The sequence below is a fragment of the Pipra filicauda genome, unplaced genomic scaffold (assembly GCF_003945595.2).
Source record: "Pipra filicauda isolate LSUMZ 115617 unplaced genomic scaffold, ASM394559v2 scaffold10_size6260569_pilon, whole genome shotgun sequence".
Lineage (NCBI taxonomy): Eukaryota > Metazoa > Chordata > Aves > Passeriformes > Pipridae > Pipra > Pipra filicauda.
The window spans coordinates 1,794,120-1,809,368 of NW_024103541.1; the positions used below are offsets into that span (position 1 = coordinate 1,794,120).

The window sequence follows — 15,249 nt, forward strand, 5'->3', positions numbered from 1 at the left end:
AGAATAAAATACATATAAGGAGTATGGGAAATGCTGACAAAATAATTAATTTGAAGGTACTTAACAGTTTGTACTCTCTGACATCCCAGTGATACAGTTTTTGCAGGGAAGTACAGATTCCATTTCCATCTTTCAAAGTATAGAAATTAATAAGGCTTCATTTACTACTCTTTTCTTATATCTTTTGAAAATGTACACCTTTTGTATAGCTATCCTTAATTTTGTCTGCTTACAATTTACAAGGAGAAGTAGCAGGAATGTAGATGAACCAATACATAGAAATAGCAGATAGACACAGAGAAAATAAAAGAAAATACCCCAGGTAGGTGTCCTGCATTCGATAATTACCATAGATTACATACTTCCATGTATTTTACTGTCTTCACAGAAAATAGAGGTATAATAATGCTGCAGACTCAGACTCCTCCTCACAAACAGTTAATCTAAATACATTAAGGAAAGGAACTGTGCTACTTGAGAAAATGAGCCACAAGCCAAAACATGGAGCAAAACCATGTTACAGCCCTGTTGCTACAAGCCAACACATGCCATCAAATCCTCTCTCCGGAGTGAAGCTGTTAATTCGGGCACCATTCAGGTACCAGGTGGATCTGGGGCAGCAGCAGGGTCTCAAGTTGGCAATATGCCAGGCCTGCCAGCTGCCTTTCCTCTCTAGTCCCTATTCCTACTTCATGTTCATACCTTCAGCAGAGGTGCAGAGGTGGCGTTCATTTGCAGAGATCACACACACGACTGGGTGCTCCCCAAGCCTGCTCAGTCACAAAATGGTGCTGGGCTAAATGGGAAGGAGAGTACTGCCAATCTGGTAGCTGGTTTTGTCACTTGGGGTGTTGCTTTTAAACTTATAAGGAGATACAGAATTGTAGATGGCTGCCACTTGGTACTAGTTCTCCACTAGCCTGACAGCCAAAAGCTTTTATTTCAAAATTTTAAAATAAATGGCCAAAGGAGCAGAGTGGAGATAGCAGCAGAGGTTTCAGAAACTACACTAGACAATTTGCAATGGTTAAAGAGATAATATTAATGGTTTACCTGGAAGATTTCTGGCTTGTCTTCAAATATCCTGGCAATGTATTTGTAGTCAGCGTAAGCCCAGTATTTCGAGGAATCGTAACAACTGAATGGTCCAGAGAGACAAGAAGGCTGCCCACAACTCCAAGCCAAAAACTCTTCAAGTGTAGCCTCCACGTAGCTACACCTGGTTTCAAACTGGGGAACTAGAGCAACAAAAGGAAAGCCCAATATTACATGAGCATTGAGCACAGAAGCAGTAAAAATAATATATAGTTTGTCTCTCAGCTCTGGTTAAATGCAACATGAGAGATGAAGAGGGACTAGGTGGTTTGACTATGGTCAATAAAATGGTTCTCATCACCTAACTCAAAATTAAAGTCTGAGACTATTGCTTTTTCATTAAGGTTTAAGTGAATGACTGTTACCTTGAACTTGCTGTGAGACAAAAGCACACCAATAGTTACTGTTGTTCTTCAGCACAGTAACTCAATAATACGCCCAAGTTCCCTAAACAACTTCGCTTCATCTCCCTTCCTAAGTGGGAGCCGCAAATGTACATGTAACTATTTGTGTACTCTTTATTTTGTCTCCATGGATTTATGCAGATGGACATGTTCATCTCACCCTTTCCCTAAAGCAATAACCAAACCAGCATGGTAAGTATAGAAAGTAAATTATGGAACCACACACGTGTTGCCAATGATCCATCTAAAATGCTGTGTGCCCTTATTTTTCATTTGGGACTGACAAAAGCATATTGCAGTGTTCTTGGCAGACACAAAAAGTATTTACCAGCAGTGTTTTGCTCCCATCATGCTTTGGTCAGGCTGACTGATATAGCCTTACAGCTCAAGGTCAGGTCACTTGGAAGTTCTACAAGATAACCCACATCACAGTATACTTTAATTGCACTTAATCAAAGATCCTCATTTCCCACAGCCACTAATCGTGCCAGCTTCAAAGAGACATCCAATGTTAAAAAAAATATTACTTTACTATAACTACTACTGGGGAAAAATTACTGCAGCCTGCATGAATGACAATGACAGAGCTGCAATTTAACCTTGTGTAACTTGCACAGAGCTGCACAGAAATGGGATCCTTTCACTATTGTGCAGCAGAAGCAGCTCTTCGTTCTTTACCAGTTTCATTTTGTTACCGCAGCAATTCCCATAGAGTATCATCCATTTGTTCTTATTCTCTTTAGGCAGGAAAACAGCTTTTATAAACCTTTATCACTATTATTTTGCTATTTTCCATTGTAGTAGCCTAGGTAGTGGTTTCCTTCCCCACACTATCAAATCATTAACTAAAAGTGTCAGATAAGCCTCGCTATTCAGCAACCCATAACCTGGGTCTGTGCAGTAGAAAGGCTCCCTACCTAAGGGCTGCATACAAGTCATATAAATTACCTGCAATAACCAAAAACCTCTATACCTGATCCCGTGTCTGTGTTGCAGTCCCTCTCCTGATACCCAGTTATTAATGCAATGCACATCATTTTACTAAGAGATGGTCTGAGGGAAAAATTAGATAAAAGACACAAGCACTACTTGAAGGTGGCTCTATAGCTGTATTACTTTTATGAGAACAAAGAGCACTTAGGACACTGCCTATTTTCCAAGATAAGTCAGGAGCAAATGTTTTAAAGGCAAGAAACATGCTCTTTCTACCTCACAGTCTCTTTCACTCTGAGGTTCATTAAAAAAAAAATCCAACTATGAAATGCAAGACTGCCTTGTAGGATACAATCTCCTTGGGACAGGGTTCTTGCTTTGATTTATAACTTGTTCAGTATCAAGGTGTGCGTGCTTATGGAAAAATAAATAATAATAAAAACCATATTCAGGCAATCTAAAGATTGCTTAGATGAGCTTGTAGGCTGCAACAAGGGTAAAAATGTTATCAATGAGCAACTAAAAGCAAGAACATTATTAACCAGTTTGCTAATACTGAATGACTAAAAGCTGAAGGTGTTTTGTAATTGACAAATTGCAGATTTAGCCATGCAAGTCTAAAGTAGGCTGCCAGTTCTGTCTAATGTCATGGTATCTGAAGGTATAACAGTCCTCCTGTCTCCCACTTAATGCAACAGATTGAAAGACAGGGAGAAAGAGAGGGAAAAAATGGTTTTTCAAGAAGCAGTTCCCCTCCTTAGTTAAGGTCTGGACCTGACAGACACCAAGTCCTGTTTTTCTCAGGAAGAGTGTTTGCAATGTATACTAAGGCAAAGGTAGGGGGGAAAAAGCATAATAGCCTTAGAAAATACCTAAAACTCCAGTAAGAATGCAAGTGAAATATCTCCTCCATTTCTTTAAAGAAAACCAAACATCTATTCACAGCTGCTGGGGAATTACAATTATTTAAACAAATAATCCAAGCAAGAAATAGCCATTTCATACTATAACAAAGCACAGGCATACTCACAAACAAAAAAACTGGCCATCCACATCCAAGTCCAATAACCACCTCAAATCTCAGCTTTATGCAACATTTAATCAGTGTGCAGCATTTGTACTGTATTTTCAGCTTCCTATTCAGCTACTGAATCTATAACCACCTTTACATCCCCCCTATATCAAACCTCAGGGGCCTGAATTCTTCTGCCATCCTTAGTGGTAAAACCTCTTGGGCAGATGATCAAGTTGCAGCCCTTTTCTAACCAGCTGCATATCTGACAGCATCAGCTCTATCCAGCATCAATAACAGAAATTTCCTCCAGAGATCTTGTGACTCATAAACTGATCAGCATGACAACTTCTTGTTCTCTCCAGCTTCTCCACAGTAAACTCATTGTTTATTCATTTTACTCTACAACCACAGAAAATGGTCAAAATAAGAAATGGCTGCACACACAAATCAGTTTTGTGTAAGCTTTCTTCTTACTTTGTACTTGCTGGTGTGCTCCAGGTAGCCATCAGATAGATGGGCTATAATGCTGCATTTCCTCTGTCAGAAACTAGACTTCTGCAGCTTTTGCCCACCCTTTATCTCACATGAGAAAAATAAATCTTTTAGCGTGGCTGGAACTAGATGGATAGGGATTTCCTGATTAATAGCGCCTTCATTGTTGTTGTAATGAATGCTGGTACTCTCTCTGGAGGTATCTTATCTCTGTCAATGCTTAATGCTCTGATTGTATTTTTCCCCCCTCTTATAGACACATACTGTTTAACCTGTGTAATCAGACAGAATACTATCAAACACAAACTTAGGTAGGTACAAATAATTCACACAAATAATACTGCTAGCTCCCATACCTTCCATGTTTCAAATGTGCCTTCCACATCCACGTGCCTTAAGAAATTAAAAACCTGCAAAAAAGGCAAATACAAAATCCACACAACTCCCACCCAGTTGCCCCATTTGCAATTTTCACTTTTTTATATTAAGGAATATTCAGTTTGGGAATCCCATCCAGGCTACAGATGTGGAACTAAGGAAAGATGAGAAATCGCTATAGTAGGAGGTTTCAAGTAATTTTGGTTCTTCCAGATGAACCTCATAGCTCAAATAACCTCAGAAACTGTGAAGGAACCATTCCAGAGTGACACCAAAATGTACCTACATGTAGGAGAATGGCTTTTTTTTTCCTGTTTCCAACACAGTGGCAAGAGTGGTCCCATCTAGTCTTAAGGCAATAAATCTATTGTAAACATGGAAGGAATATTCAGAATATGATTTTATTTGTATTTTTCTGTTGTTCTCCCTAACCACATGACTGCTACTGTTTCATCTAGGAAAGTTAGCATGAAGAATGATAAGAAAGAGAGGCCCTCATTAAAAAATAGTGTTAAGCATTCAAGAGTGAGATCAACCACCTTCCAAATGACAGTGGCACATTGAAATGTATTACATTATTTCAGACTTTGAGATGGCTTGGATAATGGCTTCACTAATATATCCTTACAATGCAAATTTTTTATAGCATCACAGGTCTCATTCAGCTACAATATAACCCCCTAAGGCTGTACCCATCTTCTTGAAGACAATTCTAGCTCACATTCGCATCTAATGGAGATTCCTGGAGACAAATTCATTGCTGCATAGGGATTGATGCCTTTAGGAAAAAGAAAAATGCAGATGGATGCTTCAAGATATAAATGCCAATTTCAATCCACACTATATCCCTTGTGACTACAAGTTATTGTTAAGTGATGCCTCTTATTTACTTAGCATCAATCCGTGACTTAGCCACATAACACTCTATCAATCCCATCAGAAACTTTCCCAGCTGGCATACCCATTTGGCTCTCAAAGAGTGCCTACTAATTAATGGAGAGTAGGACCAAAATTATTCTTTTACCTGGTAGGCCTTGTGTGTTACAACTGAGATGTTAACAAGGTATCAAAGAAAATGTCATATATGTATATACGTAACACCTTCCCTATCTGCAATGGGATGCCTTCCACATGTAGTGCAAGAACTGGTTGGTACCTCACTGAACCACAGAGATATTGCCATGAAGATGTGTACCAACGTATTAATTCTACACCTCACAACGTATTAATTCTACACCTCAGTTATCCCAACTGTAGAAAGCGAATAAATAACATCTGTTTTCCCAGGAATGGCACAGGAATCATCAATCCATGCCCATAAAATGATTTGAAATCCTAACATGCCAGGCATTTTCCCTCTAACACTTCTGTTTCACCACCCACTTCTCTTGCAAAAATTGAACATGCAATAACATGGTCATGATGCTGTGAAGAAAGCAAATTTCACACAGTGTTGTTAAGTAAGATAATGTGATGTAATCCTATTACTTTCACTGGAACTGCCAGACCCTCATCTGGAGTCTTTGTGCAGACTCTACATTCCAAGAAAGAGGTAGTCCAACTGAAGAAGGTTAGAAGACTATATAAAGAATAGCTAGGTGAGGTCTAAAACACCATGACTTACATAGAACATTTTTTAAAAACTGGATTTTTCTGGCCTAAGGAGAAAAAAAATTCTAAAGGGAGCCAGTATGCTTTATAGGCCAAAGGGAGAAAGTGCATGGCAAAATGTATTTTGGCATGCAGTTGGGAGGGCAAAGAATGTACAGGACACAAATAAAGCAATGCAAAACCTTTCAAGTGGTTAGCAGATTGTCACCTTGGAACACATTTCTAGTATCTTCCCTCCCTGGTTTGAAACTCTGTCTGTCCATGGACACATTATGACACACTATTGTAGGGCTACAGACAGAAAAAGTTGTAGTATTTAAAATCAAGTGCAAAAATTGTCTTTCTCTCATGGCATGTTCGTAGATGCCTAGTGAATCTGGAGGGTTAGTGGTGAAGTTACTGTACTGGAGTCAAATGATTTTCTTAACACCATACTTCTACAGCATCTTTCATCACAGGACACTAAAGTACTGAAAATCACCACAGTCTTATAAAGCCTCAGGAGGAAGGTGCAAATTATCATCATTTTACAGATAAAAATCCCAAGGTAGACTAGCTACTTGGCTAATTCTTTAACACAGTTATGTTTGTGGATATGAAAACTCAGCTCATGTGAACAATCTAATCATGGGTAAGACTGGACCAAAAATAACCACACTACAAAGGAAAACTGAGATGCTTGATTCTTATGTGTTAGTGTTACCCACCAGACTTCCTACTAAGAATAAACACATGAGAAAGAGAAAGGAGAGTTTCACTGCTGGCCAAATTCCATGTCCTAAAAACAGCCTGCAGTGAAAAGCAACGCACTAGAGAGTGAACAGTGGCAATGGAAAGGCAAACAATTGCATAACCTAAAAAAGAGAGTTGTGACATTAAGGCCTGTCCACCTCATTCTCACCTAAATCCACCGTCTTCAGTCCTAGCCTAAACTGGATTGTCTTTCCATCCAACATCGCAGAAAGGTATTTCACATTCCAGAGCAGGGCTGGCCAGTCACCAACCATGTTACAGAAGACTGCAGGTTGCTGTAGAGACATCACAATTTCCTGGGCTTTCTCAGGAGTAAATGGTTTGACACCTTCACCTATGGAAAGAAAAAAAAACCAGCTGCAGAGATGTACGATTTATGACACATGAAGTGTTACCTACCATCTCCCACAGCACAGGAAACGTTAAGAACTAACACCTCCTTTGTTTATGATTGATTTATTACATTTGTAGATTTTTTTAAAGTCAACTTTATACTGCAAACATTGAAAGAACATTCTTACACTAAAGCTTAAAAGCAGTGTATTAGCACACGGAATGTGAAGCAAAAAATAAAAATAGGCACATGCTTAAAATTTTCACTTGTACCTCAGGCAATAAAGCACCACTGTAGCCAAACTGTTTAGAATTAGGCTAACAATAAAATAACCTTGCAAATAACGTCCAGAGTTTAGAGAACATAATTTTTATGAGTTATTCTTTCTGCATGGGATTCTTTCCAAAGTGGTGTGCATTTTCAGAGATAGCAAACCAGCTTCCTGTGCATTTGATTTAAACGGAGGAAGAGTAGCATAACCAAACCAGCAGGTATTTTTAAAGTGTTTTAAAATTTCATTGACAGAAAACTTACAAAAAGGAAATTGTGCCGATCCAAGAACTAAACTAACCCAAGATTTCCATTTAGTCCTTTGCTGTTAGAGATTTATATGCCCCACTGAAACTGTCAGGTTGAAATGCTGGCAACCTTGAATAAACTCAGCACTTCCAGAACAACTTTTCTTTAGGGACATATTGAGAAGGAAAATCTGTTTATTTTAAATGGAATAACATAACAGTTCCATAGAGATGAGGAGGTGGACTACAGCTTCAGATCATAAAAAAATCCATTCATTATTTTAACCTCTATTGAAGTTAACTCATCCAGAATCTGTATCTGTAAAATGCCTAAGATTTAACACACTGAGTTGATAGGTATGGCTCCCTATGGCTTCTAGCAGCTTACTTGAAATAAACAAACCAATTCAATCCAATCACTCCATTTAGGGGTCAAATTACGGTCTGGCATGCACAATTAGTTAAATAAATACAGAACAAGAAAATTTCCTTTACTGCTGGGTGCTAATTTTGCCTGTTGCTCCTCCCCATGTGTGGGACAGGTAACGGAGAACCAGCCAGTCCCACACAGGGCAGCCCCGTGGTGCCAGCTGGGGGAAACACAAAAGAAAACCCACTGAGAATGAGGTCACTGAGGATGGTTCTACAGGATTAACTCAAATATAAGTTTAAAATAAATCTATGAATGCTGAAGTGTGAATGGCAGGAATAAGAGGAGCCCTATGTGTGCTGTGTGCTGTATCTCTTTGGTAACTTTTGCAAGTCCCACTTCTTTCAATAGGGTTTATACTCTTGCATAGCTGTGCTTTTTAGTTTTCTAAATTAAGCTATCTTCACACAAATTCGGTGGGAGGTATCAGGGTTGGAGTTTCCTACAGTCAAGGGGTCTCTTCTCCCACAGACTTTCAGGGAAACTGAATCCCTCTCTTTTCACTCATGAAAGCTCCTTTGTGAAGCTTTAAAACTGAAGACCTCTGATATTTTATGTTCACAGAACATGAAATTTTTTAATGGTTTCTCTTTCTTAAGGGTGATGACAGGAGGTAGTTTGGATTTTGGTTTGTTTTCCACAGTTCCTCTCATACGCAGAGCAACACTTGACAGGATGGTGTTGCTGTGACACAGAGATGTCTCTGACACTTGGCCTTCAGTCTCGCGCTCCAGCAACTTGTACAACCAGGACATAAGGAGGCCTCATGGGGACCGTATGTCTCACCATATGGTCTTCCCTGCCCCCGGGAGGGGGCTCTGGGGCTTTCCAAGGAATAGGTTAGTATACCTGAGGGAGCAAGTCCAGAGAAGGCAGAGAGACCATCTGCAGACACAAGGGCACGTGCTGGTGCAGCTACCAGGAGCTGGCAGGAGGCACGGTAAGAGGTTAAAGCTCAGCATGTTTCTTTACAGTGATTCTGCTCAAGATCTAAGGCACGACTCAGTCCAGATCTGAACACTCCTAGAGGATTTATAAAACTTCTTCTGTCTTTCACCAGTGCAATTATAATATTGTACAGAAGTGGTTTTCACCATGTGGGAGCTGGCTGGCCTTACCTACCTTTCAGATTTCCCAACTCATAAAAATGAAATTATTCCTGCTTAGGTCATGTTTATCACTGCACTGCTGTCTTTTTGACAACTCAATTTTTTTTTGCTTTAAGGGCAGTACATTTAATTATTTTAGAGAATGTAAATCCAAATAAATGCAAGAAACTGGTGACGCTTTTTTGGAGGATACTGTAAAGCTGACTTATTACAAAAGCTTCAGGTTTATCCTGTAATTTCACTCAATGATTGGGTTGTGCCACAAAAGCTGAAATTTTACTGGAATAGACAGAAAGGCTCTTTGAAGCCAACTGTTGATTCCATGTGGCTTTCTAATTGGATTTCCACATGCGTATTGTGCTTTTGCAAGGTGTGGTTTTAACCACAGTGCATACACAGTGGGAGGCTCAGAGCTCCAGCTACTGGGAGTTCAATGCCAAACAACAAAAAAATTAGGCTAAATAGCCTCTCCTCTACTGAATGTTTGTCATGTCACCACCCTTTCTTCAGTTGTAAACCTATTTCCCTATAAAATTTAGAAAGAATGAAAGAGGACACTCTGTCTTAGTAAGATGCTAATCATTCCTATCTTCAAACAGTACTAAGATTGTTGCTAAATAAGTAAGTATCTTCTCCTGATATAGATAATCACATACAATACATATTATATAATCCACCGTGAAGTTTGAAATGTTTTACAAAATTTAAACACTTAAATAAATGTACATTACAGGTTTTTGCAAAGACAAATGGGGATTCTTGCTAAATCTGTGTGAAGAATCTGTAAGCGTCTTGATTAGTTTTATGTATTCCTTGGTGAGAACAGAGTTAGTTAAACATAATTCTTTCCCTATAATATTTGTCATGCATATCTAAGTGGCTGCTAGAGAAAAGAGACATGATAAAAGGTAAATATCATATACTACATCAAATAGGCATTACGATAATTTGAAGAACTCTGCTTATGACCAACAGAGATTTCTGATGGAACTATATGCTGTAGGAGTGTTAAGAAGTAATTAAAAGATGTATCTGAATACAGAAGACCTTGAAGAGATATTAGCAGAATTATAACTTAAAATGATCTTTTCCTTAGTTATTGTTATTATAGCTTCACAAAGACCTTAAAAACTGGGTCTTGCTTCTCAGTATTTCCTAGCCTGAGATGGACGGTAACTGATTCCTAAGCAAAACCTGAGGTTGGATAGCTTATACATAAGCGCATACAGTTTGGACACAGATGCGTACAAGTAAAAATGTGTATAAATAAAATGTGTTGCAAAGAAGCAAAATATCCATTGCACACCTTGGGCTTTAAATATGAAATTCCTAGGGGAGATTGGGTAGCCAGAAAGAACTGAAATGCATATTCCCTTTCAAAAGAAAAGCTCTGTGGGAGTCTTCATTTTCTCAGTTGTACTCTGATCCACAAGAGAAAAGGAATACTTTAAATTAGTTCTTTCTATCAGGCTCCACAAATGGTGTGGCTTCACAGCACAATAGGAAGCAGGAATAATTTGTCTCATGTTTTGACTTTATACAAGGCATGTACAGAATCCAACCAGGAACTGAAAAAATGAACCAAGTTTTAGCTCAGGTTTTGTAACTGTGACAGCTTATATAATTGGCTAGGTATTCTCTTGCAAAATACGGATCAAACAAAGAGTCATCTTTAATGAAGTACTGTCAAAAATGAAGACTCATCGAGACTTAGCATTGAGGGCAGGTAAAAGAACAGCGATGAATTGGCCAAGTACTCTCCAGTAGACTTTGTGCTCCTAAGAGAAAAAATAATTTAATGTTTCTGATTAACAGTTTTTCTGAATAACTGAGTGAGGTTTGGGAATAAAGAATTTAGCACAGCAGGCAGTCTGTCTAAAAGTGGACTTGATCAAAGTTGTTCAGAAGTTAAATGCACTGTCATTAAAAAGCTAAATGTACTGTCATTCTGTTAAAATAATTTAGCAAATTAGAAGAGTTTATTAGTGCATGGCAGTTGGCTTCTGCCAAAACACCCTGCTGCTTAAATATGAGATTTGAGAGGTATTAAAATTATTTTCTAAAAGAGGGAGTACAAGGAAATCCTGGTAAATGTATTTGGTACAAGCATCACTAAATTGTTTTTCTTGCAAATCTGTAATGCTTCCTTATCCTTTCTTCTTAAAAAAAAAATTAAAAAAATTTAAAAATTGGCATTTTGAATACATTAATACAAAGTAGCCAGGTAACTCAAGAAATGACTTGGTTTGGAGGTCAGACTTAATGGTTTCACACTACATTGCCTCTGCACATTAAAAAACAACTTTAAATAATCTGCATGTGATTACAACACTATGCACCATAATCAGCCTACTCTGGGCAAACAGATTTGTCTTTAAATACACACGTGTAGTTTTCAGGATAGGCTGCACAAACATCTAGGTATTACTTCCTGACCAGTTACTGCTGTTACTATTAGTTTTGACTCTGGGAATGTTCATGGAGACTCTCAGGACAGACCAGTCTGCACTTGTAAAACTGGCACCTGAAGCTTAGTCTGGTAGCCTGCAGTCAACACACCCTTCCTTCCTCTCCTCACTGTGGAAGGAGGGCATCAAAAAAAAAGAAAGAGGCCAAACCAGGAATTTGGACTCACATTCCAGTCCTCCTGTGGCAGGGTTGAGCGTCTTACAGTTTTTCTTACAGTAAGTCTAAGTGACTCAAGACATGAAGTAAGATAAGAGTGTGGGCTATGCCCTCAAACCTCAAACTGTCCTTCCGATAAAGCAAAGGAAATTGCTGCCAGACTCCTTAGGGTAGAGTAAGGGGTTGAGTCCAGAATACACCACTGGGAGGGACTTCCCGCCCCCATTCTAAATGACAGTGTGTCATCTCAAGCATACCTTTACGAAATTTTCCCCCTAAATCCTCACAGGTTCTTCCTAGAAAGCTCTTCCTAGAAAGCTCTTCCTGAACTCCTGGCCAGCTTCTGCCTGTTGTCTGTACTCCTTCCATCCTGTAGTGCATGCTTAGAAAGCAGTCATGTCGGTTTTCAGCTAATGAACTGAATATTGAATGATCTCAGCTCCACTGGTCTCCTCTAGCAGAAGAAATGCTTGGAGGAAAAGACTATGGTCTTTGACCAAAACCTTCCACCAGGAAACAAAAGGGCAGACTTCCCTCTTTTTCCTTATGCTAGGCTACTACAATTCCACCTTTCTGTCTGTCTGCAGGGTGTAAATTACACCCACCTGCTGCTGAGGAAATTCAGCGGCAAAGCCATTTCTTCCCAGTACCCCACTGGCACCGATTTCTGACACTTTCTGACAACATTTCTGAATAAATGGAAAACCTAATACAAAAATTAATACTAATATAACATTATGATTGAAGTTAAGGGAACTGGCATGTCAGGGAGTTAATGTGTGCATTTCTAAGAAAAAAAAAGTATTTGTTCACAGTGTAAGGTTTATTTCTATTTCTTTTTCTATTCTTTGTCAGTAATAAACACAAAAGCCCTACTCTTAAATAGATGAATGCACTGTATAAAATTCACTGTCAGAAACTGTAACCATTTGTGATTTTCTTGTTGTTCTGTCCTGCAAATTTGACTGAGGAGAACTCAAAAATGGCAACAACAAAAGAATCTAAATTTTCTAAAGTACACTGTTTCCCCATAAGCCACTGTAGTAAATAGTCAATAGTATTCTAAAAATATAGGGCTTTTTTTCTACAAAACATTGTAATAAACAGTCATTAATACAACTGAACCTTTTGAATTTGATCCACAAAGGGGTTATGATGGTAGTATACGTGACTTTGTTAGCTATTGTACCACACAGAATACAAATTATGATTAATGACTGAGTCAATTAGAGGTGTAATTAATTGTCAGAATGAAATTATACTAGCTATTTTTGAATTACATAAATTATTGAAGTGAAAGAGACCCACCACATGAACCTCAAGAACAGTTTCTGAAATGTACAGTAACCAACATGCACAATAAGGGTATTAGGTTCAGCAACTGCCATTATTATAGGAACATTAAACAAAAAGCATGGCTATTATTCCACTGTTTACATCATTCCATTTCTTTCATCGTGGGTAAAATAAGCAGAAGTGAGTTTAACCTTTGAGTAGTGCTTTTCTACAAAACATTGTAATAAACAGTCATTAATACAACTGTGACCTTTTGAAAATTTGACTGTCACAACAGGTACGGTTATGAACCTAGGTGGTTCACATAAAGACTAAAATACAAATTATGATTAATGACTGAGTCAATTAGAGGTGTAATTAATTGTCAGAATGAAATTATACTAGCTATTTTTGAATTACATAAATTATTGAAGTGAAAGAGACCCACCACATGAACCTCAAGAACAGTTTCTGAAATGTACAGTAACCAACATGCACAATAAGGGTATTAGGTTCAGCAACTGCCATTATTATAGGAACATTAAACAAAAAGCATGGCTATTATTCCACTGTTTACATCATTCCATTTCTTTCATCGTGGGTAAAATAAGCAGAAGTGAGTTTAACCTTTGTCCCAAGTTGCTATTTCTTTTTGTAAAGGTTCTCATGCAGCAATATGAATTTTGCCTGTGAAAAGCTGTTAACAGTGTACGTTTTGAACCCTGGGGTTCACATAAAGACTAAAATCTTGTTTTGACATAACGTCAAGGATACACTTGACCTAAAACAGCGCACAAAAATGTAAACTACCAAGCTTTTTTAATTTTCAACCTTAACATTCATTAGTGTTAGGATTTTTTTAATATAAATATTACACATAAAAGAAACTGCATTTATTGAAATAGCACAGCCCTGTTACACACCTTATCTTTCACAACTTCATAATACAACAAACTGCTGCTAGTGATGTCAACATATATTTACCATCTTCCCTTCAGAGATTTTCTTTCTTTTCTTTTTCAAATAACAACTGCCTGAAAAGTTTCATCATCTATAAACATCAAGAGCTAAATATCAGAAAAGATCAAGGACTACAGGCCCAAGTCCCCACTCAGATCTCTATGAACTCCTGTTCTAATCAGCTGGACCTGCACTTCTGGAGAATGAAGGTGACCTTTAATTTTATAAGAACCTATGACAGTGGTGCTGCTTTGAATCTTGGAAGCTTCTTGAAATATGCAAAATTTACCAAAACTCAGTATTTTTCAACCTAGTAGTATACGTGGAAAACTCCTTTCAGTAGAGGACTTTCAATATTTTCTTTTCTTTTTAAACATTAACATCACTGCCAATCAATGTCTGATTTAATACTAGTATTAGAAGCAATAATGTCTTCTATGTCCAGTCAGCAAAAGCATATGGTACATGGAAATTTAAGAGAACTCCCTGAACATTAGCAAAATAATAAAACTACAAAAGGTTAAAGCTGCACTTTTATACCAAACATCTAAACTACCTCACCATCGCTCTTTTTTTAAAATACTTATACCCAAAATCTCATGCTACTGTATCTACTCCCAAGAATCTCATTGTGTCTGTGATCACAAAGCCTAGAATAACTGAAACTTAAATCATGCCCCTCTTCAGAAAAGATACAGAAATAATACATTTAGCCTTTTCTTTCTATACAGAATTACATGACAGTGTAATATTTTCAAAAAAGCAAACAACATTTTATGAGCTTTACATCCTCAATCCCAAACACCCACCCAGACAATCAGGTCTTCAGAAGACTCATTTGCAGAGCTCATACCATACCTATGAGCTAAGCGTGACTGGCCAGACCAACAGAAACAAACTCTCTAATGCCTACATCGCTAATTACAGCAGAGCAGTAATTAAGTTACCCCTTGCTGATTCCACGAATGACAACAGGAGAACAATGGCGCAGCCTGATCAGAAATGAGAAACGCACTCATCACACAACAGACAGACCAGTACCAGAGCACTACGACTATCTGTTCTTGCTGGCATCACAGACAATGAGAGCTGCGCTGAGGCAGTCCTAGCCCAAGGAGACAGGTGGAGATTTTCACCCTGTATTTCCAATTCAAACCTAACATTCTCATGCGACTCAGTTCATTTCCATAATTCTCAGGGTTTCAGGAAGAGACGAAACCATTAGTCTTTGAAACTGAATTTCCCTAACACAGTTTTGGGAGGTTAAATACTCCATTGATGTTGTCTGCAGTCACTTGCACATGTTGGCTCTGAATA

The 15,249-nt window shown here is 38.2% G+C and overlaps 1 protein-coding gene across 4 annotated transcripts in view; it reads right to left on the reverse strand.

The window, feature by feature from the left end:
* The window catches only part of HSPBAP1 (HSPB1 associated protein 1), a 38,042-nt gene that overhangs the window by 18,293 nt on the left and 4,500 nt on the right, over positions 1-15,249 (reverse strand). For all 4 annotated transcript variants that reach the window (XM_039381810.1, XM_039381798.1, XM_027725559.2 and 1 more), the window contains 2 exons: positions 6,830-7,015; positions 1,054-1,238 (listed from right to left, as the gene is read on the reverse strand). In XM_039381810.1, the coding sequence (XP_039237744.1) occupies positions 1,054-1,238; positions 6,830-7,015 (371 nt within the window). The remainder of the gene's footprint in view (positions 1-1,053; positions 1,239-6,829; positions 7,016-15,249) is intronic.